This window comes from Lissotriton helveticus, chromosome 5_1, assembly GCF_964261635.1.
Source record: "Lissotriton helveticus chromosome 5_1, aLisHel1.1, whole genome shotgun sequence".
NCBI lineage: Eukaryota > Metazoa > Chordata > Amphibia > Caudata > Salamandridae > Lissotriton > Lissotriton helveticus.
Window position 1 is genome coordinate 1,237,173,349 of NC_136065.1, and position 15,183 is coordinate 1,237,188,531.

General features: G+C 46.6%; 1 protein-coding gene across 3 annotated transcripts in view; it reads right to left on the bottom strand.

Moving 5' to 3' along the window:
* LOC144755246 (scavenger receptor cysteine-rich domain-containing protein DMBT1-like) overlaps positions 1-15,183 on the bottom strand; it is a 735,795-nt gene that overhangs the window by 107,123 nt on the left and 613,489 nt on the right. For all 3 annotated transcript variants that reach the window (XM_078643989.1, XM_078643988.1, XM_078643987.1), the window contains one exon: positions 1,239-1,268. In XM_078643989.1, the coding sequence (XP_078500115.1) occupies positions 1,239-1,268 (30 nt within the window). The remainder of the gene's footprint in view (positions 1-1,238; positions 1,269-15,183) is intronic.

Genomic DNA, 15,183 nt, shown 5'->3' on the forward strand with positions numbered 1-15,183 from the left:
ACCGAATCGGTAAAGTTACCGATTCGGTAAAATACCGATTCTGTAAATTTACCGAATCGATAAATCAATATGTAGGTGGCACTGAAAACAGTCCACAGGCCCTTACCGATTCGTTATTTACCATGTAATACTATTGCATGGTAAATAACGACTACCTGTGTACATGCACATCTGTGCATGTACACCTGTGCCATGTGGCACACATACATGCCCTAAGGGCATGTATGTGTGCCACATGGCACACAAGCCACAAACAGGGGTGCAACAGGGTGTCAAAGTGACACCCTGTCCCCCTTGGCAATTCGGTAATTTTACCGATTCTGTAATTACCGAATCAGTATTTGCCATTGAATCCTATGGGCTTCAAGGCCCATAGGAATCAATGACAAATACCGATTCTGTAATTACAGAATCGGTAAATACCGAATCCTACCGATTCGGTATTTTTTACCGAAAAATTACCTACATTAGATTTACCGATTCATGAATACCGAATCGGTAAAATTCGGTATTTATGAATCGGTAAATCACATTTACCTACATCTAGGCCTATATCTGTCCTCAGAAAGAGCAGAAAGACTGTCCAGGGCCTAATTGGTGGGGAAGAGGGAGTAGCCTGAAGCCAGGACATGGAACAACCACTGCTATCTCAAGTTCCTTTTTTCCCATGATGCTGGTAAATCTTCTGGCAACCTGGGGCAGACAGATTAGGGGCAAACCCCCAAGTTACTCCGCATCAGAATGATTCCTAGCCCTGTGTAGAAGGATGTAGAGGTTCCGTCCACCAAAGGTAAAGGGTTAAAGCATTCCATTATTGATCTACAAATATTTGTAAATGCATCGAAATCTCTCATCGGGGCAAAACAGCAGTGGACGTGAACAGACAAACAATACCTCCACTAGACCCACACTGCTTATATTGATTTTATGGCCTTTGGCTCGAAATAGCCAATGACAGATTGGAGATGGTGTGTTTTTTTTATTAGTTCCTGTAACTATCACTGGCTTCCATTATGGCCAGTCACATTGAAAGAGTGGAATACAAGGGAATATGTGAATCTGGAACCACCTGAAATTGGGAGACATACTTTCCCTTCAGTTTTTTATGGGAGGTGGCTAACGTTCACACGTGGAACATTGACGAAAAAATATTTGAGAAGGTTAAACAGGGTCGAGAGCCAGTACCCTGTTAAAGGGTATATGTGGGTGAGACTTCTTGCTCAAAAGACATCACTCACCTGTTGGTTTCGGTGTTGAGAAGGTAGAGCCTGAAGAGAAAGAAAAGAACAGTTTATAGTACCTCAAACTTTCTCCGTTCACAAAATGAATTACAACATGAAACAACATTTTGTACATGTTAAATTGAAAACAACAGTGTCTTCAGTGTGATGACGGGGTCAGAAATAAGTGAGCATCGAGTTTTCTCCAAATTACAAGCATTGTTGTGAGGCGAGCTTCTTGAAGGTACATGGTTGAGATATCAAACATTGTAGGAGTCTCCCTCTCAGAAGGAAAGAGGTCTGAATGATGACCATCACAGCACATCATGACCAGAGGCGGCCGAAATTGAACAGTTCTTTCTTTTCAACCCATACCTAATTTTCACGAAAATTGCATGAAATTGCGCATGTGTACTTTTTAAGTATATTGTCTGCATAATGACTGCTAGTGTATATCTCGCATTTAAAAGTCATGTGAGATAGTGGCAGGAAACTCGTTCAAGCTCAAAATGTCCCTTGGGAACATTACCACAAAGCATTTTGTGCTAGAATCGTAATGCCATTGGCAAGAATTCTGTGAAAAGGGAAAAGGAATGTGAAATTCAGCTCACGCAAATTAAGAGAATTTCATCTCTTTTTACTGGCAATATAATTTGCATGGGCCTCATTGGACTCTGATTCCCTACTGCTTGAGATAAAACCCTGAGCTGTCCCAGAGACTGGGCTTTGGATAAGAAGTAAACTGTGCAGAAGGCCTGACCTGATCTGGATGTCAGCATATGACCTGACATCTTCACTGTATATCAAGCCTTACCCACTCATCTCAGTCAAAGTAATGAAGCATCAAACGAATCTAGAGAGTTTCATTATGATCTCTGGTTTGTTCTCTACACCAGAAATTCTCAAGAGTGACACATGTAGAATTAAACCTTACTGCTAAACCATAATTACTATTTTTTTTTTTATCTGTAAAAGGCGGATATCCATTAATCAGAGCTCGAAACTAGCTCCCTTGCAGGTTACATGCATTTTATCAATGAACTCGACTTTCTTAACCTTTCAGTAATGATGCATTAGTCTAGCCCCGACGTTGGCTAGAAATTTCGAAACTAAAGCCTGCTTTGCCTCACACTTAAACAAATACACCACAACTTTTGCAGTAGCCATCACCAGCCTCGGCAATGCATACATTCAACACCTGCCATAGACACCTTCTCCATCTGTGGAAAGGTCCCAGTATAAAAAATGTGGAACTATATTTTCCCATTGCAAATGTTTTAGGACAAGTGCCTCTCAGCCATTGATGTTCTGCAGTGTATGGCGATAGGAATATTCTTCCCAGGAGCTTGCAAGAGTGGGGAGAGTTTGTATCATCCTGCACAGCACATATCATGCTTTTCACCTTGAAACCACTAGACAGGAATATGTTCAGTCCACTATACAAGGGTAAGGATCTTCCATGGGATCTCCAGACATCCTCCCGGTCCTATTTTATTTTCTCTGGACGTGTCTCTTGCACAAGTAATCACACATTGATGCACTTAGACAATATCTAGATCCTCTGTCAGTGCATATTTGGCTCGTGGTATAACACCTTTGAATTAAGGAGCACCACCACAACCTGAATGGCGGCAGAAGCGAGGTAGGAACCGTCAGCAATAGACATTTTTTATGCTTGGCCCAAATCTTTGGACCCAAGCACAAAAAATCTAGACATCCTCATAGTTTTTCTTTCCAGAAATAAACCTGATTAAAAAGTTAAAACTGCTAATTATACATGCTTAGCAGTGTGGTCCCTGTTTTAATACCAAAATTAGTGCATTTCTATCATTGTGAAATTATTTGCACTGGTTCTACCAAAGAAACAGGCCAAAAATCTCCAGAACACAGTGAACAAGGGCTCTAGACTCTAGACTAAATTGAAAACTGAGCCGCCCTGAAATGTCTTCAATGACATCAAAAGGGCTTTAGGAATAAGCTACACACATTTTGTACCAGGAATTAGCTTATCTAGACACCCAAGGTCCAGTGAAACGTGTGTGCTATTTTAAGGGTAAATTCAACACATTTACACAGAGGCAGATCACTCACTGTGCAAGGCCCAAATCTTTGCACCCTGGCTGTGACCTAGCTATGTTTTGTGCCTGGCTGTCCAGTCCGCAAGTCAGCTGACTGTTGACTCTTTAATTTTAATTACTTCTGCAGCTGACTAAGAAGATTCATGTTTATTTATTTGTAACGTTTTATATTGCTAGACCCAGCGGTATCAGAGTGCTTTACAGGAGCAGCCAAAAATATACAGGAAACAACAGTTCTGGGCAAAATCTACAAAAGGTACATGCCAAATCTCACCATTGAGCCAGGAGAAGGCAGAAAAGTGAGAATTCACAGGATTATATGCATTTAAAATAAAATAGAAGTAAAAATTCGTAACACATCCTGTTTGGGCCAGATCCCAAGTGGGACAGAGTGGCCTGCAGTGCACATTTGCTCAGCGCTTGATTGATTGCCAGGGAGAATCCAGGGGGCTCAGTGGGCAAAGACTGGCTACAGCCGGATCTGTTAATTGATTGTCAGCCTGGTCCTGGAGCACCCGTGTCCGGTCACGCTGTGACCCCGCTCCCGAGTACTGTCTTCAAGAGACAGCATGGCGCTACTGTCCTCAGCTATGCAGCAGAGACCAGCGTTGCAGGCTGTCAGCAGGCTGCGCGGTGCACTCTGACTCGTCTGCCCCGCGGTCAAGATAGCCTCGCCTTAAGCAGCTATTCAGAACCACTGACTGAGGCCACTAACTTGGGGAAAACTGGACTGATGCCTCATGCCTGCCTTGCGAATGGTCGAATTGCAATAGCCTTGTGCCCCGAGAGACAGAGCCCCTTCAGGCAGTGGCGGCTGGTGCTATTTCATAGTGGTAAAGCGTAAACGTTGTGGAAGAGAGATACATCACGACTGAGCGAAGCAAGGCTTCGACCGACATAAGTGGGGGTTGGCTAGTTTCCCTTGAAGACTTTAAAAAAAATAGTAGGCATACAGTGCATTTGAAACCAAATTTCAGAATGCATGAATGTAAATATCATGTACAGCTATTCTGTATGGAATTCAGGCTTCTTCACTAAAACACTTTGGGGCATATTTACAATAAGTGGCACATCCCGACATATCAGTAGGGATGTGCCACTTATTGTGCGCCATGCCTCTGCCACCATGGATGGGCCGCATTTACAATGCAGCGCACGATGAGGCAAAAAACGGCACAGATACGTCACGCATCTGTGCCGTAAAAGTGGCGCATTGCTGGAGTTGCATTGCAAGCGCGACGCAGCTCCAGCAATGCTCTGGGGGGCCCTATCTTGTTAATGCTGCGTCAATCCTTACACCTGCTTCAAGCAGGCGCAGTGTTTAGACGCAGCATGGGCCCCAAAGTGACTGAGTGAAATCTTGTAGATTTCACTCAGCCACTCTTAGGAGGCGTTCCTGCGCCGGAACGCCGCCCCCCCCCCCCGTGCAGGAACGCCTCCTTCTGGCGGAGGGCTTTACAACGTGACGCATCTCCCAGATGTGTCACGTTGTAAATACCCCGCACCATGGCGCATCTTTTGCGCCGCTGCTGCGTCACAAAAGTGACTCAACAGCGGCGTAAAAGGGGCGCAAGGGGCTTGTAAATCTGCCCTTTGTGTGATCCAGTACCTCAGCACGGAGTATTTACATTTGCTCATATTGCCATACGTGACTTAAATGGCTGCTTACCACATGTGGTTATGATTACAACTGAGCTAGTAGCACAAGATAGGGGACAAATACTGTTCTAAGCGAAGCTAAAGCCCACTTTACATATATATTTTAAAACATTTGTAACAATTAGTGATGTTCCAGCAGCAAAATCGAAAAGTGTTAAATCGTCCTCAAACTGTGGGTACAAGAGAAGAGCCCTACATTTTGTCCACACGTCAAAAGAAAATTCTTAAAATGTACACACCACCAATGTTTTGTAGCCATTTTTACAGGTACTTAAAGCATTCCTCTTAATTTTCGACTGAACTAAAAAGTGTGCAGTCATCTTTACAAGGCCGGAGGCATCAAGATCTTTCCAGGCAAGAATGGGGAGATTACAGAGCTTGCACAGCAAAAACACACATGCCAACACGTAGCTACAGCCCACGCTAGTAGTATGAAACAGTGTAGAATTGCTACAATAAAATAAAAGAAAGGATTCCGTTAGGCCAGATGTACTACGTCTTTTTGGGACGCGATAGTGGGACAGTCAACTTGACAAAGTAAACTGTTGGTAAAATTAGCTCAGTGTCTTTTCATGTACAAAAGGCATTTTTGTGCCAAAGTTGACACAAGTGTGTTACTAAATTATTTGGTGATGGGGTTCTTCAACCTAATATATGCACAATTTTCCCGTTCTTGCAATTAGGCGCTGCAGATTTATACACAGCACACGACGACTTTCAGTAAATCTAGTAGGCCGTACTTTATTTAGCCGGAAAGCATGCCTGCAGTTAGAATGCCTTTACTTCTTGTGTTTAATTTGAATGACGCGACTTTCAATTTGCTCATTTTCATGCAGAACCATATAACATGATAAGAGCTATGCTCTCGCTGTAGTATAGTTAGCTCGATGGCTTGCCCAAGGTGCCTTGAAACCTAACGGTGGTCTAGAGCTCTGGGAAAGTTCATGTTAATTCATGTTGACTTTGACACATACATAGGCGTATTATATGCATGATTTACCCGAGTAGAATGTGGCCACAAATTATTCTTTGAGTGCAAGCTCAAATTATGAACCCACTGCGGGATTACGGATTGGGTGCAAATTAGATAGGACGCAAGTTATTTACCCAGAATTTTGTGGTAACTGAAGGCTGTCACAAATCGTGGAAGCAACACACACACACACTCGTCCACATACACGTACACACACTTTTAGCAAAATCATTGGAATGTCCCAAGAGCATGCACTATTAGCGCACCGCACTCTCCAACATACCCAGGCTCATACAGCCTGATTCATGTAGCCAAAAGCGCTCGCAAAAGGGCCAGATTCTGAGAATCTGGGCCTTTGCGAGTGCGATTTTTGCATTTGGTATTCACAATCCCAAATGCAAAAATCGCTATGTAAGAATTCGCATATTTGCGAGGAATGGCATTTAAGGAATCTCTAATAGAGATTCCTCAAATACTATTCATGACACAAAAAAAAATTGCCATTTTGCACTTTTGGGCCGCTATTTACCGAGAGGTCAGACCTCTCGGTAAATAGCAAAAACTCAGAAAAATGCTTTTAAAAGCATTTTTCTAAGTTGCATGTTGCACACACACATGTCCTTTGGACATGTGTGTGCGCAACACCTGTTCAAATGTGCATTTTAGGGGTGCTACAGGGTGTTCTTTGGACACCCCTGGCACCCTTAAAATCGCTATCTGATTTGCGAGTAGCAAATTGCTACTCGCAAATGAGGGATACTCCCCATTCATTCCTATGGGCCTTTTGGCCCATAGGAATGAATGGGGAGTTATACCTTTTTTTGCGAGTAGCAATTTTCTACTCGCAAATAGAGATCATGTAGGAATCGCTATTTATTTAGCAATTCCTACATGAATGCCGTTTTGCGTGTCCTCAATAGCGAGTCGCTATGATTCGCTATTAGGGCCACGCAAAACGGCCCGTACATGAATCAGGCTGATAATGCAGTGCAAATTGCACCCGGTCGCTAATTAGCACCCCACACGCTTTAGCTAAATAACATAGAACGTCCTTAAGCTTTTTTCAGGGTGCGCATTCTGCGCCCCTATTTCGGGGCCAAGCTTGATCGCTCCAGTATACAGTTCATACAAATACCACTGAGATGAAGGCACCGCATACAGAACTTGAATAAAGACTTTGGATGTATTAAACGTTGCTGTTTTTTTTGTTGCTATGAACACATAATACATTATTTTATTGTCTTACATGGCCAATGCACTCCTTTCACAGATTTAAAGCTCTTATTCGCAGTTACATCCCTTTTATGCTTTTATAACGATCTCCGTTCTTCTTCAGTGGCGGCTCGCGCAGGGGGGGAGGAGAGGTCGTGGAGGGGGGCTGGAGGTCTTGCGGGGGTGGGGAATTAAATAATAATAAGAAAACTTACCTCACAGCCGGTCCGAGCCAACTCTACTCCCCTTGGCGCCTTCACGTCGGCACTGGAGTGGACTGGCAGCCCCTCTCAGCTAATCCTGGCGCTGCCAGCAGCGCCAGGATTGGCATGGGACACAGGTTACTCTTCGCCCGCCGCCTGCCCATTAGGAGTCCGAAGGGCTCCTAATGGGCATGCGCAAACAAGTGAAAACACAAGTGCGCATGACTGGGCACGGGCAAAAAATTCGCCCTCCGTCCCCACTAATGCGCACTTGTGCTTCTGCCTATTGCCCCTGGTCTGACAATTATGTCAGTCAACATGATGCCAGACCGCCCACCCCCTTCAGACTCGGAAGGGGGTGGGCATTCCAACGTCATGCTGACTGACATAATTGTCAGTTCTACCTCGGCGTCTTTGAACTTAAGTAAACTGATTCCGTTTACTTAAGTTCAGAGACGCCGAGGGAGCTGTGGGCGGGGGGCTATGCCCGTACGCCCCAATGGACGCACCGTGCCTGCCTTCAGGTGCCCTTGCCTTCATTGCTATGGACGCCAGTACCATTGAAGTGAGACAACAAGTAGGCACCTTCAGCATTTCCCACTTACTGGTAAATAAGGTTGCTAAATGCTGGCCATTTGTTCATGTCGATTTAAGGCTCATGCATGACAGAAAGTTATAAACAAGAATTTGTAATGCAATAGTTCTCGCATTTGCAAGAGTTTGATCTATTGGCATTGTAAATGACAATGCTTCGTATTTGTGTTGGTTTTCAAAACAGATAAATAAAGAGAATTGTCATTTTCAATGCAAATAGCTTAAACTCTTGCATATGCAAGACCTATCGCATTGCAAATGCTTGTTTGTAAAAGCACCCCATGCAGCGATCTCCCTTTAATGGCAGCTACTCCCCTTTCTTTAGATGAGCAGCATCTAAAGAAAGGGGCACAGTCGCCTTTAAAGTGAAAATGCGGCATGGGGCGCTTTTCCCCAAAAAAACGCATTTGTTCATCAAGATGATAAACAATTTTTTTTTTTTAAAAGCACCCCATGGGGCGTTTTCACTTTAATAGCGGCTGTGCATCTTCCTTTAGAATATCTGCATCTAAAGAAAGGGGCACAGCCATCATTAAAATTAAATCGCACAAGGTGACCCCGCACACTTCAACAGTTAATATGATAATAATACAGTATCAATAGTGTTATACACATAGTTCTATTAACTTTCCAGTCGTTCTCCCAAGAATTCCAAAGTCAGGTTCTTCAGTAAACAGATTCTTTATTCACAAATGATGCTTAAAACCAATAGCCAACACGTTTCGTCCGTGACCGGACTTCTTCAGGGCTTGTCAAAAATTCTCTATATAACAGGACTTCACAATGGTCTTCACACTTGAGGTTCGGATAATTTCATAAGACAATAAGTAATCATGATTCCATGGTATAAGAAGTTCCCATTTTTTGATGATATAAAAGCAGTAGAGGCCGTAAAATGAGTGTCGGCGTATCGTGAAGCGTGTAGTCGTCTGGTTAAAGCACGGAATGGGGTGCTTCAAAATAAAAAAGTTAATAGATGGGAAGAAAAAAATGTGGCTGTGTTCAGCGACGCAAATAACAAACTAAAGGCATGGCCCCCATTATATCAGCCGAGTCATGCCGTGGTATGAAAAACAAAAAAGCAATGCGAGAGAGTGTGTCAAGAAAACTATTTAACAATATAGTGCTTTGTGGCTGTAATTAAAGCCTACAAAGTAACAACAAGTAATAGGGAGTGTCCTCATGGGGGAAACAAGATGAGAAAAGGTGGTACTAAGGAGGGACTACTAAGCCTTTTGACCAATTAAAAGCCAGTTTACAAAGGATAGTGACAGGAACCAACTAAAAAGATGGGCGGAAAGTGGGTGGAGCTTCAAGTCCATGCCTGAATACAGCATGTCTCTAAGAGACAGCGCAAGTGATGCCAATGAGAGACATAAAAAAGCAGTGGCATGAGGTCAGAAGAAAAACAAAACTCCCAAAAGCAGGGCCACTTCATTATCAGGCGTGCACATCTCTGCAGAATAATTGGAGTGTACTTGGCAAGAGCAAATTAAGAATGTGACTGAACAACTTCAGGTCACAGAACTTTAACAATAACCCCAAGGATCTGTGAATATATTCACCTGTGCAGTGTAAGGGGAACATGGGATGGGGTGGGAGCAAGTTGTAACTAGCAGACAGCAGCATTTGTTTCATGAGCTCACTCCTCCAGACAGGCGAGCACACTCATTTTATCCTAACAAAGGACAGGCTTCGAAGTATGACTCGGGAATCTGGAATCATGTGATTCGGTGCCAAGCTGAAATGACAAATGACATCTGCTAAAATGACAAAGAGCTGCAGAGGCTTCACCACTGAAGAGGCAGCAAAAGCCACAGCAGTGGCAGGCCCACAGAAGGCCCAGGTCAATATGTTCACCAGCCTGCATATGTCAATCAAAACTTCAGCTATTTATTTATAGCTTTTGTGGAGCCTGTCGCCTGGCAACATCTTTAAAGCCCTTACTGCAAAGGAGTCTCATGCACAGAGATTTGCAGATTTGATGGTTGTTTTCTTGAAGCATTCATAAGGTTATATGGAAATCTTAGTAAATTCATAAAGTTACAAAATAGTATGCTTTTGCTTGAAAGCCATGACTTCTCGAATCACAGAAAGTACACTTTTAAGGAAAAATTTCAGCATACTGTTTCCATCTTGGTTTTGTTTGATTGGTGGGAAAACTATCTTCTTTTTTTTTTGCAAAATAATTTTTATTGCAGAGGTAATTCGGGTCATATCACACATATACCAGTTTGGTCTCAGGGTTGTAATCCACATCCGTATCTCCACCCACTATTTACACTGCCTTACAACCCACATCCCGGAGGCTGGGCGGCGTATAGTCACGTATCATGGTGTTCAACCTTTAGTCACAGATGTCACAGTGATTCAACCCCCTCCGCTTTTGGGTGTTCTGCTCCCACTGCAACCCCTCATTCTGTAGTGGTGTATTAGTTCCCTTCGTAGTAATGATTAATTGAACTGTTTTCTCCCGCCTCCCTCCCCGTGTCCCTGGTGTCTGAGCCAACGTGTCACGTTCGTGAACGCAGTCGAGTTGGAGTAAGTAGGATCATGGAAACAATGCTTAGGTGTGTGTGTCCGGTGTTTGTGCGATGTCCAACCCTGTCTCTCCTGGGGCTTCCCCGTGTAGCATTTCTTCTTCATCGTCTCTCGTGCCTGCACTGTCCCTCAGCTCTTGGACTAGGGTCTCCCACGCTAGCGCCGCTTCCTGAGCCTTCTCATCTGCCGTGCGCCGGGCTAGTTGGTACCTAAGTGTGCTCTCCGCTGCTGCCCATTTCAGAAATTCGTGTAGCCATTTTTGATGTGTTGGTGCTGCCTTAGATTTCCAACCCCTGGTGAGCTCCCTCTTTGCAATCAGTAGGCCCATGTCTATAAATTTGCTCGATATTTTAGTTTTGCGTGTGTGTGGAAACCAGTGTAGGAGGGTGACCGCGCTATCGTAATGCAGGGCTCTTTCTGTGACCTCATTCAGGGTGTCCCCAACTCCCATCCAATACTCCTGCGGACAGTCCCTGAGCATATATAGCAAGTCAGCACCTACTAGCGCACATCTGGGGCATGCTGCGTCCGTCGCACCAAAGTATTGTATTATTTTACTTGGAGTGAGGTAGGCCCTATGCAGGATGTAAAGATGTATTAGTTGGAAACGGGCATTTCTAGTGCTTTTCCTGGCTCGCTGAATTAGTCGGGACCACGTCGCGTCCGGGATCTCTTTTTGCAGGTCAGTCTCCCAGTATGTTTTGAGGCGCGTTAACGGTGGAATGTTTTCCGTGCTCATTCGGGAGTAAAGACAGGTAACCGCCTTGAACGTGCCTGCCGTCATCATCGTGTATTGACACGCCAATGACAATTTAGGTTCAGTCAGTCCTTCCCCCCAATGTTTCTGAATTGCCCTCACCACAGCTGCATGCAATAAATAGTCTCCCCGTGGGATGTCATATCGGTCTTGCAGAGTCTGGAAGTCCATCAACACCCCGTCGGTGTATAAGTCTCCGATCATTTGAAGACCCGCTTCCTCCCACAATTGGAGGTTCGACCAATCCCCTCCATGCGGAAGCGCCGTCATCATCCCTAAAGGAATCTCAGGTGCGTATGGATGGCCTGGACCCGTACGCCGTTGCATGCGGTTCCAGCATAGCCGCAGTGTCCTTTCCTCTTGGGTCAACCCTCTCAGGAACAATTTCTGTTGTAGGGCTACGTATGCCAGCACATGGCGGGGGGTGCCCGCGTCCCTCTCGTGGTCAGGTCCCCGATATACCCTTGCCACCTCCTGTGTGAAGAATTGAAGTTGCGCCGCCAGATAATAGAGCTCGAAGTCTGGGACTGCAAGCCCCCCCTGGTCTTTAGGGCGCATGAGAGTCGCCAATGCTATTCGCCGCCTGCCTTCCCCCCATAGGAATGACACCACGTTAGATTTTAAGCGCCTGAAGACTTCTCCCGGTATCCATATCGGAAGGGTCCTAAAAAGGTACAACAAACGTGGAAGTGCGATCATTTTAAGGAGGGACACTCGCCCCGCCATGGATAGGGGAAGGGTAGCCCAGAAGGACATGTTGCCCTTCAACGCTCGAATACAGCGACCAACGTTCCCATCCAATAAGTTGGTGGGGTCGTGATAGATGTAAACCCCAAGATAGTGCAGGCAATTTGGTTCCCAGCGCATGGTAACGTTTGCCGTCGGCCGCTTCTCCTCCTTTCGGAGTGGGAAAAGGCAAGTCTTCGCCCAATTCACTTTCAAGCCCGATAGTGCCCCGAATCTCATTAGCAGACCCTCCGCGCCCCTAACCGCTTCTTCGGTGTTATCCAAGAATAGCAATAGATCGTCCGCATATAACGATATATGATGGTGTACCCCTCTTGTTTCGAGGCCACGGTATGCATCCCCTCTCCTAGCCATCATTGCAAACGGCTCCATGGCCAGAGCGAATAGCAGAGGCGATAGTGCACAGCCCTGTCTCGTTCCCCTGTTCACCTCGTAGCGGTCCGATATTAATGCTCCCACTCTCACCCTCGCTCCTGCCCGCGCATACAGCACTTTGGTCCATTTTATATAGTCATCCCCGAGGCCAAAACCCCGCATCACCGCGTACAGGTAGTCCCATCCCAGACTATCGAACGCTTTTTCAATGTCAACTGACAACACTACTGGGCCTCTCGCTGCCTGTGGCGGGTCTGCTAGCAGCCTTAGCAGCCGTCGAATATTGTGGGACGTGTTCCTGGTGGGAATGAAGCCCGATTGGTCCTCGTGGATTAAAACCTTCATATGTGCTATCAGTCTCCCTGCTAGAATCGTACTCAGGATTTTGTAATCCGTCGTCAACATCGATAACGGTCGGTATGATGCTGGATCTGTGCCATCCCTACGCGGTTTTAGCAACGGAATCATGATCGCCTCGCGCATCGATTGGGGCAACTCTCCCTTCTCTTTGGCTTCGTTATACACCGTTCTAAGTTTTGGGGCTAGTATCTCCATATACTTCATATAGAACTCAATCGGTAGCCCATCCATCCCCGGTGTTTTGTTTCGCGCCATGTTCTTAATGGCTCCTCTAATTTCCGCAAGGTCGATCGGGCCTCCGATTGCTTTGGCGTGTTCCGGGTCAAGTCGGGGTAGTCGTGTCTCTACCAATAGGGCTTCCGTCGCCTCGGGTTGGGCCTCCATTCCCCTACTATATAAAGTGCCATAGTAGTTTGTGAAGCATTGCACTATACCTGGTTGGGTGTTGTACACTTCCCCGCTCATATCTGTTAGGGACAGTATCGGGGAGGAACCTTTATGGGGGTTGGCCAGCCAGGCCAGGAGTGTCCCCGTCTTGTCCCCCTCAGCGAGAGTCTTAGTTAAATAAGATTTATAATCGAAGCTGCGTAGGCTTTCCATTGCGACCGCAACTGCCTCTCGCGCTGCACCAACCCTGCCCTGCAACTCGGGATGGCCAGGCCGTGATTTCTCTGCTTCCCGCAACGTCCGTTCCGCCTTGTCTAAGTCCTCCACCAGTGTTCGACGTGCACCTGCAAACTTCCCAATACAGTGTCCCCTCACCACCACCTTGAATGCGTCCCATTCGGCGGCTCTGGAGGAGGCGGTCTCCTCGTTTTCTACAAAGTATTGGGTGATCCTAAGTTCTAGGTCCGCCCTGAATGGCGGGTCATCCAGCGTGTCCGGTCGGAGCCGCCACGTCGGAATTGGTGTATTGCCGTTCATCCAGGCTAGGGTGAGTAGCAGGGGATTATGGTCTGATATCGTGCGTGTTAGATACTCCGTACGGGTTACCAAGGGTAATACTTGTTGGGAGCATAGGAACGCATCTATACGGACATGGAGGTCATGCATGCAGGAATAAAAGGAATAGTCCCGTTCACTAGGGTGTTGTGCGCGCCATACATCAGTGAGGTCCCACTGCCCCTGCCATTGCATGTGTTTCGCCAGTCTGTGCACTGGGGAAGCGTGCAGCGGTGGGTGCGATCTATCCAATGTGGTGTCCTCAATAGAGTTGAAGTCTCCCCCCATCAACACCGGGCCCGCAAAGTATGTTGCTAAGTGCTTGGATAGTTTAGTGAAGTAGGGTGCCTGCTCAGTGTTCGGTGCATAAACTCTGCAGAGCGCTATATGACGACCCCTCAGTAATCCCTCGACAGCTACAAATCGGCCCTCCAGATCCACTGTATGCCTAGTGACCTTAAAGGGGACCCCTGCCCGAATCCAAAGTAGCACCCCCCTAGCAAATGCAGAATATGTGGTGTAGAACAGGTGACCCCTCCACCTCCTTTGTAATGCGGCCCCTTCCTTTTTGGTCAGATGGGTTTCCTGCAGGAAGGCAATGTGGACCCCCCTGCGGACCAGGTAAGAATGAACCTTGTGCCTTTTAGTCATTGAGTTCAAACCCCGCACGTTCCAGGACACTCATTTTAACGAGCCCACACTATCCATCATCTCGACTTTGTTTGCTTAGGACTTTGTCCCATAGTTGCCAGACACCAGTAATGCCCTCCCCGTCCCCCATCCCCAACTGCTCTGTATCATTTCCCCTACGCCCTCCAACCCCACTCCGCCCCGTCCCTCTCCCCTTACCCCCACCCTGTCCTGAGTTACCCCAACATCTCTAGACATCCACCCCCCCTAGAACAGGACCCAACTACAAAGAGTCGCCCCCGTCCAAACAATAGAGCAAAGTGCTCTCAAAACTGTCTACACCGCAGTCTGTACTGTGGTGGCCTTAGGGGCCTCTGGGCACGTGAACTAGCTACTTCAGCAAGATCCGCCTCCCTTGTCCCTTTCCGCCCCACAATAGTCATCCAAACTCACGATTGACCAGTCTCACGTCTGCCTGCTCCAGTGTTCGGGCTCGCCAGTCCTTCCAGGCTGTCGCCGCCAGCCCCCCCCCAGGCATGAGCTTTAGCTGCCAAATACTTCCTCCGCCGTTTGAGGCATCACAGTCGGGCCCATCGTGCTGTCCACCTCCGATAATTCAGTTTCCGACCCTGTTTGTTTGTCCTCTGAGAGCGATTCCCCTCTCCGCTGCGGGGTCACCACACCAGAGACTTCTTTCACCGCTTGCAATGCTGCCTTCCGTTCCACTGCCGTCTGTGATTCCGTCGGCCGTTTCTTGTGCTGGCCACGTTTCCGAAGCCGCTTGGATCGTCGTACTGATCTCTGTTGGAAATCCTCCGCAGTTCTGTGGTGGGCCCCATCCGTTCCAGCCTTATAAGAATCCCACCAAGCCCAGGCATCAGCCGACGATGTG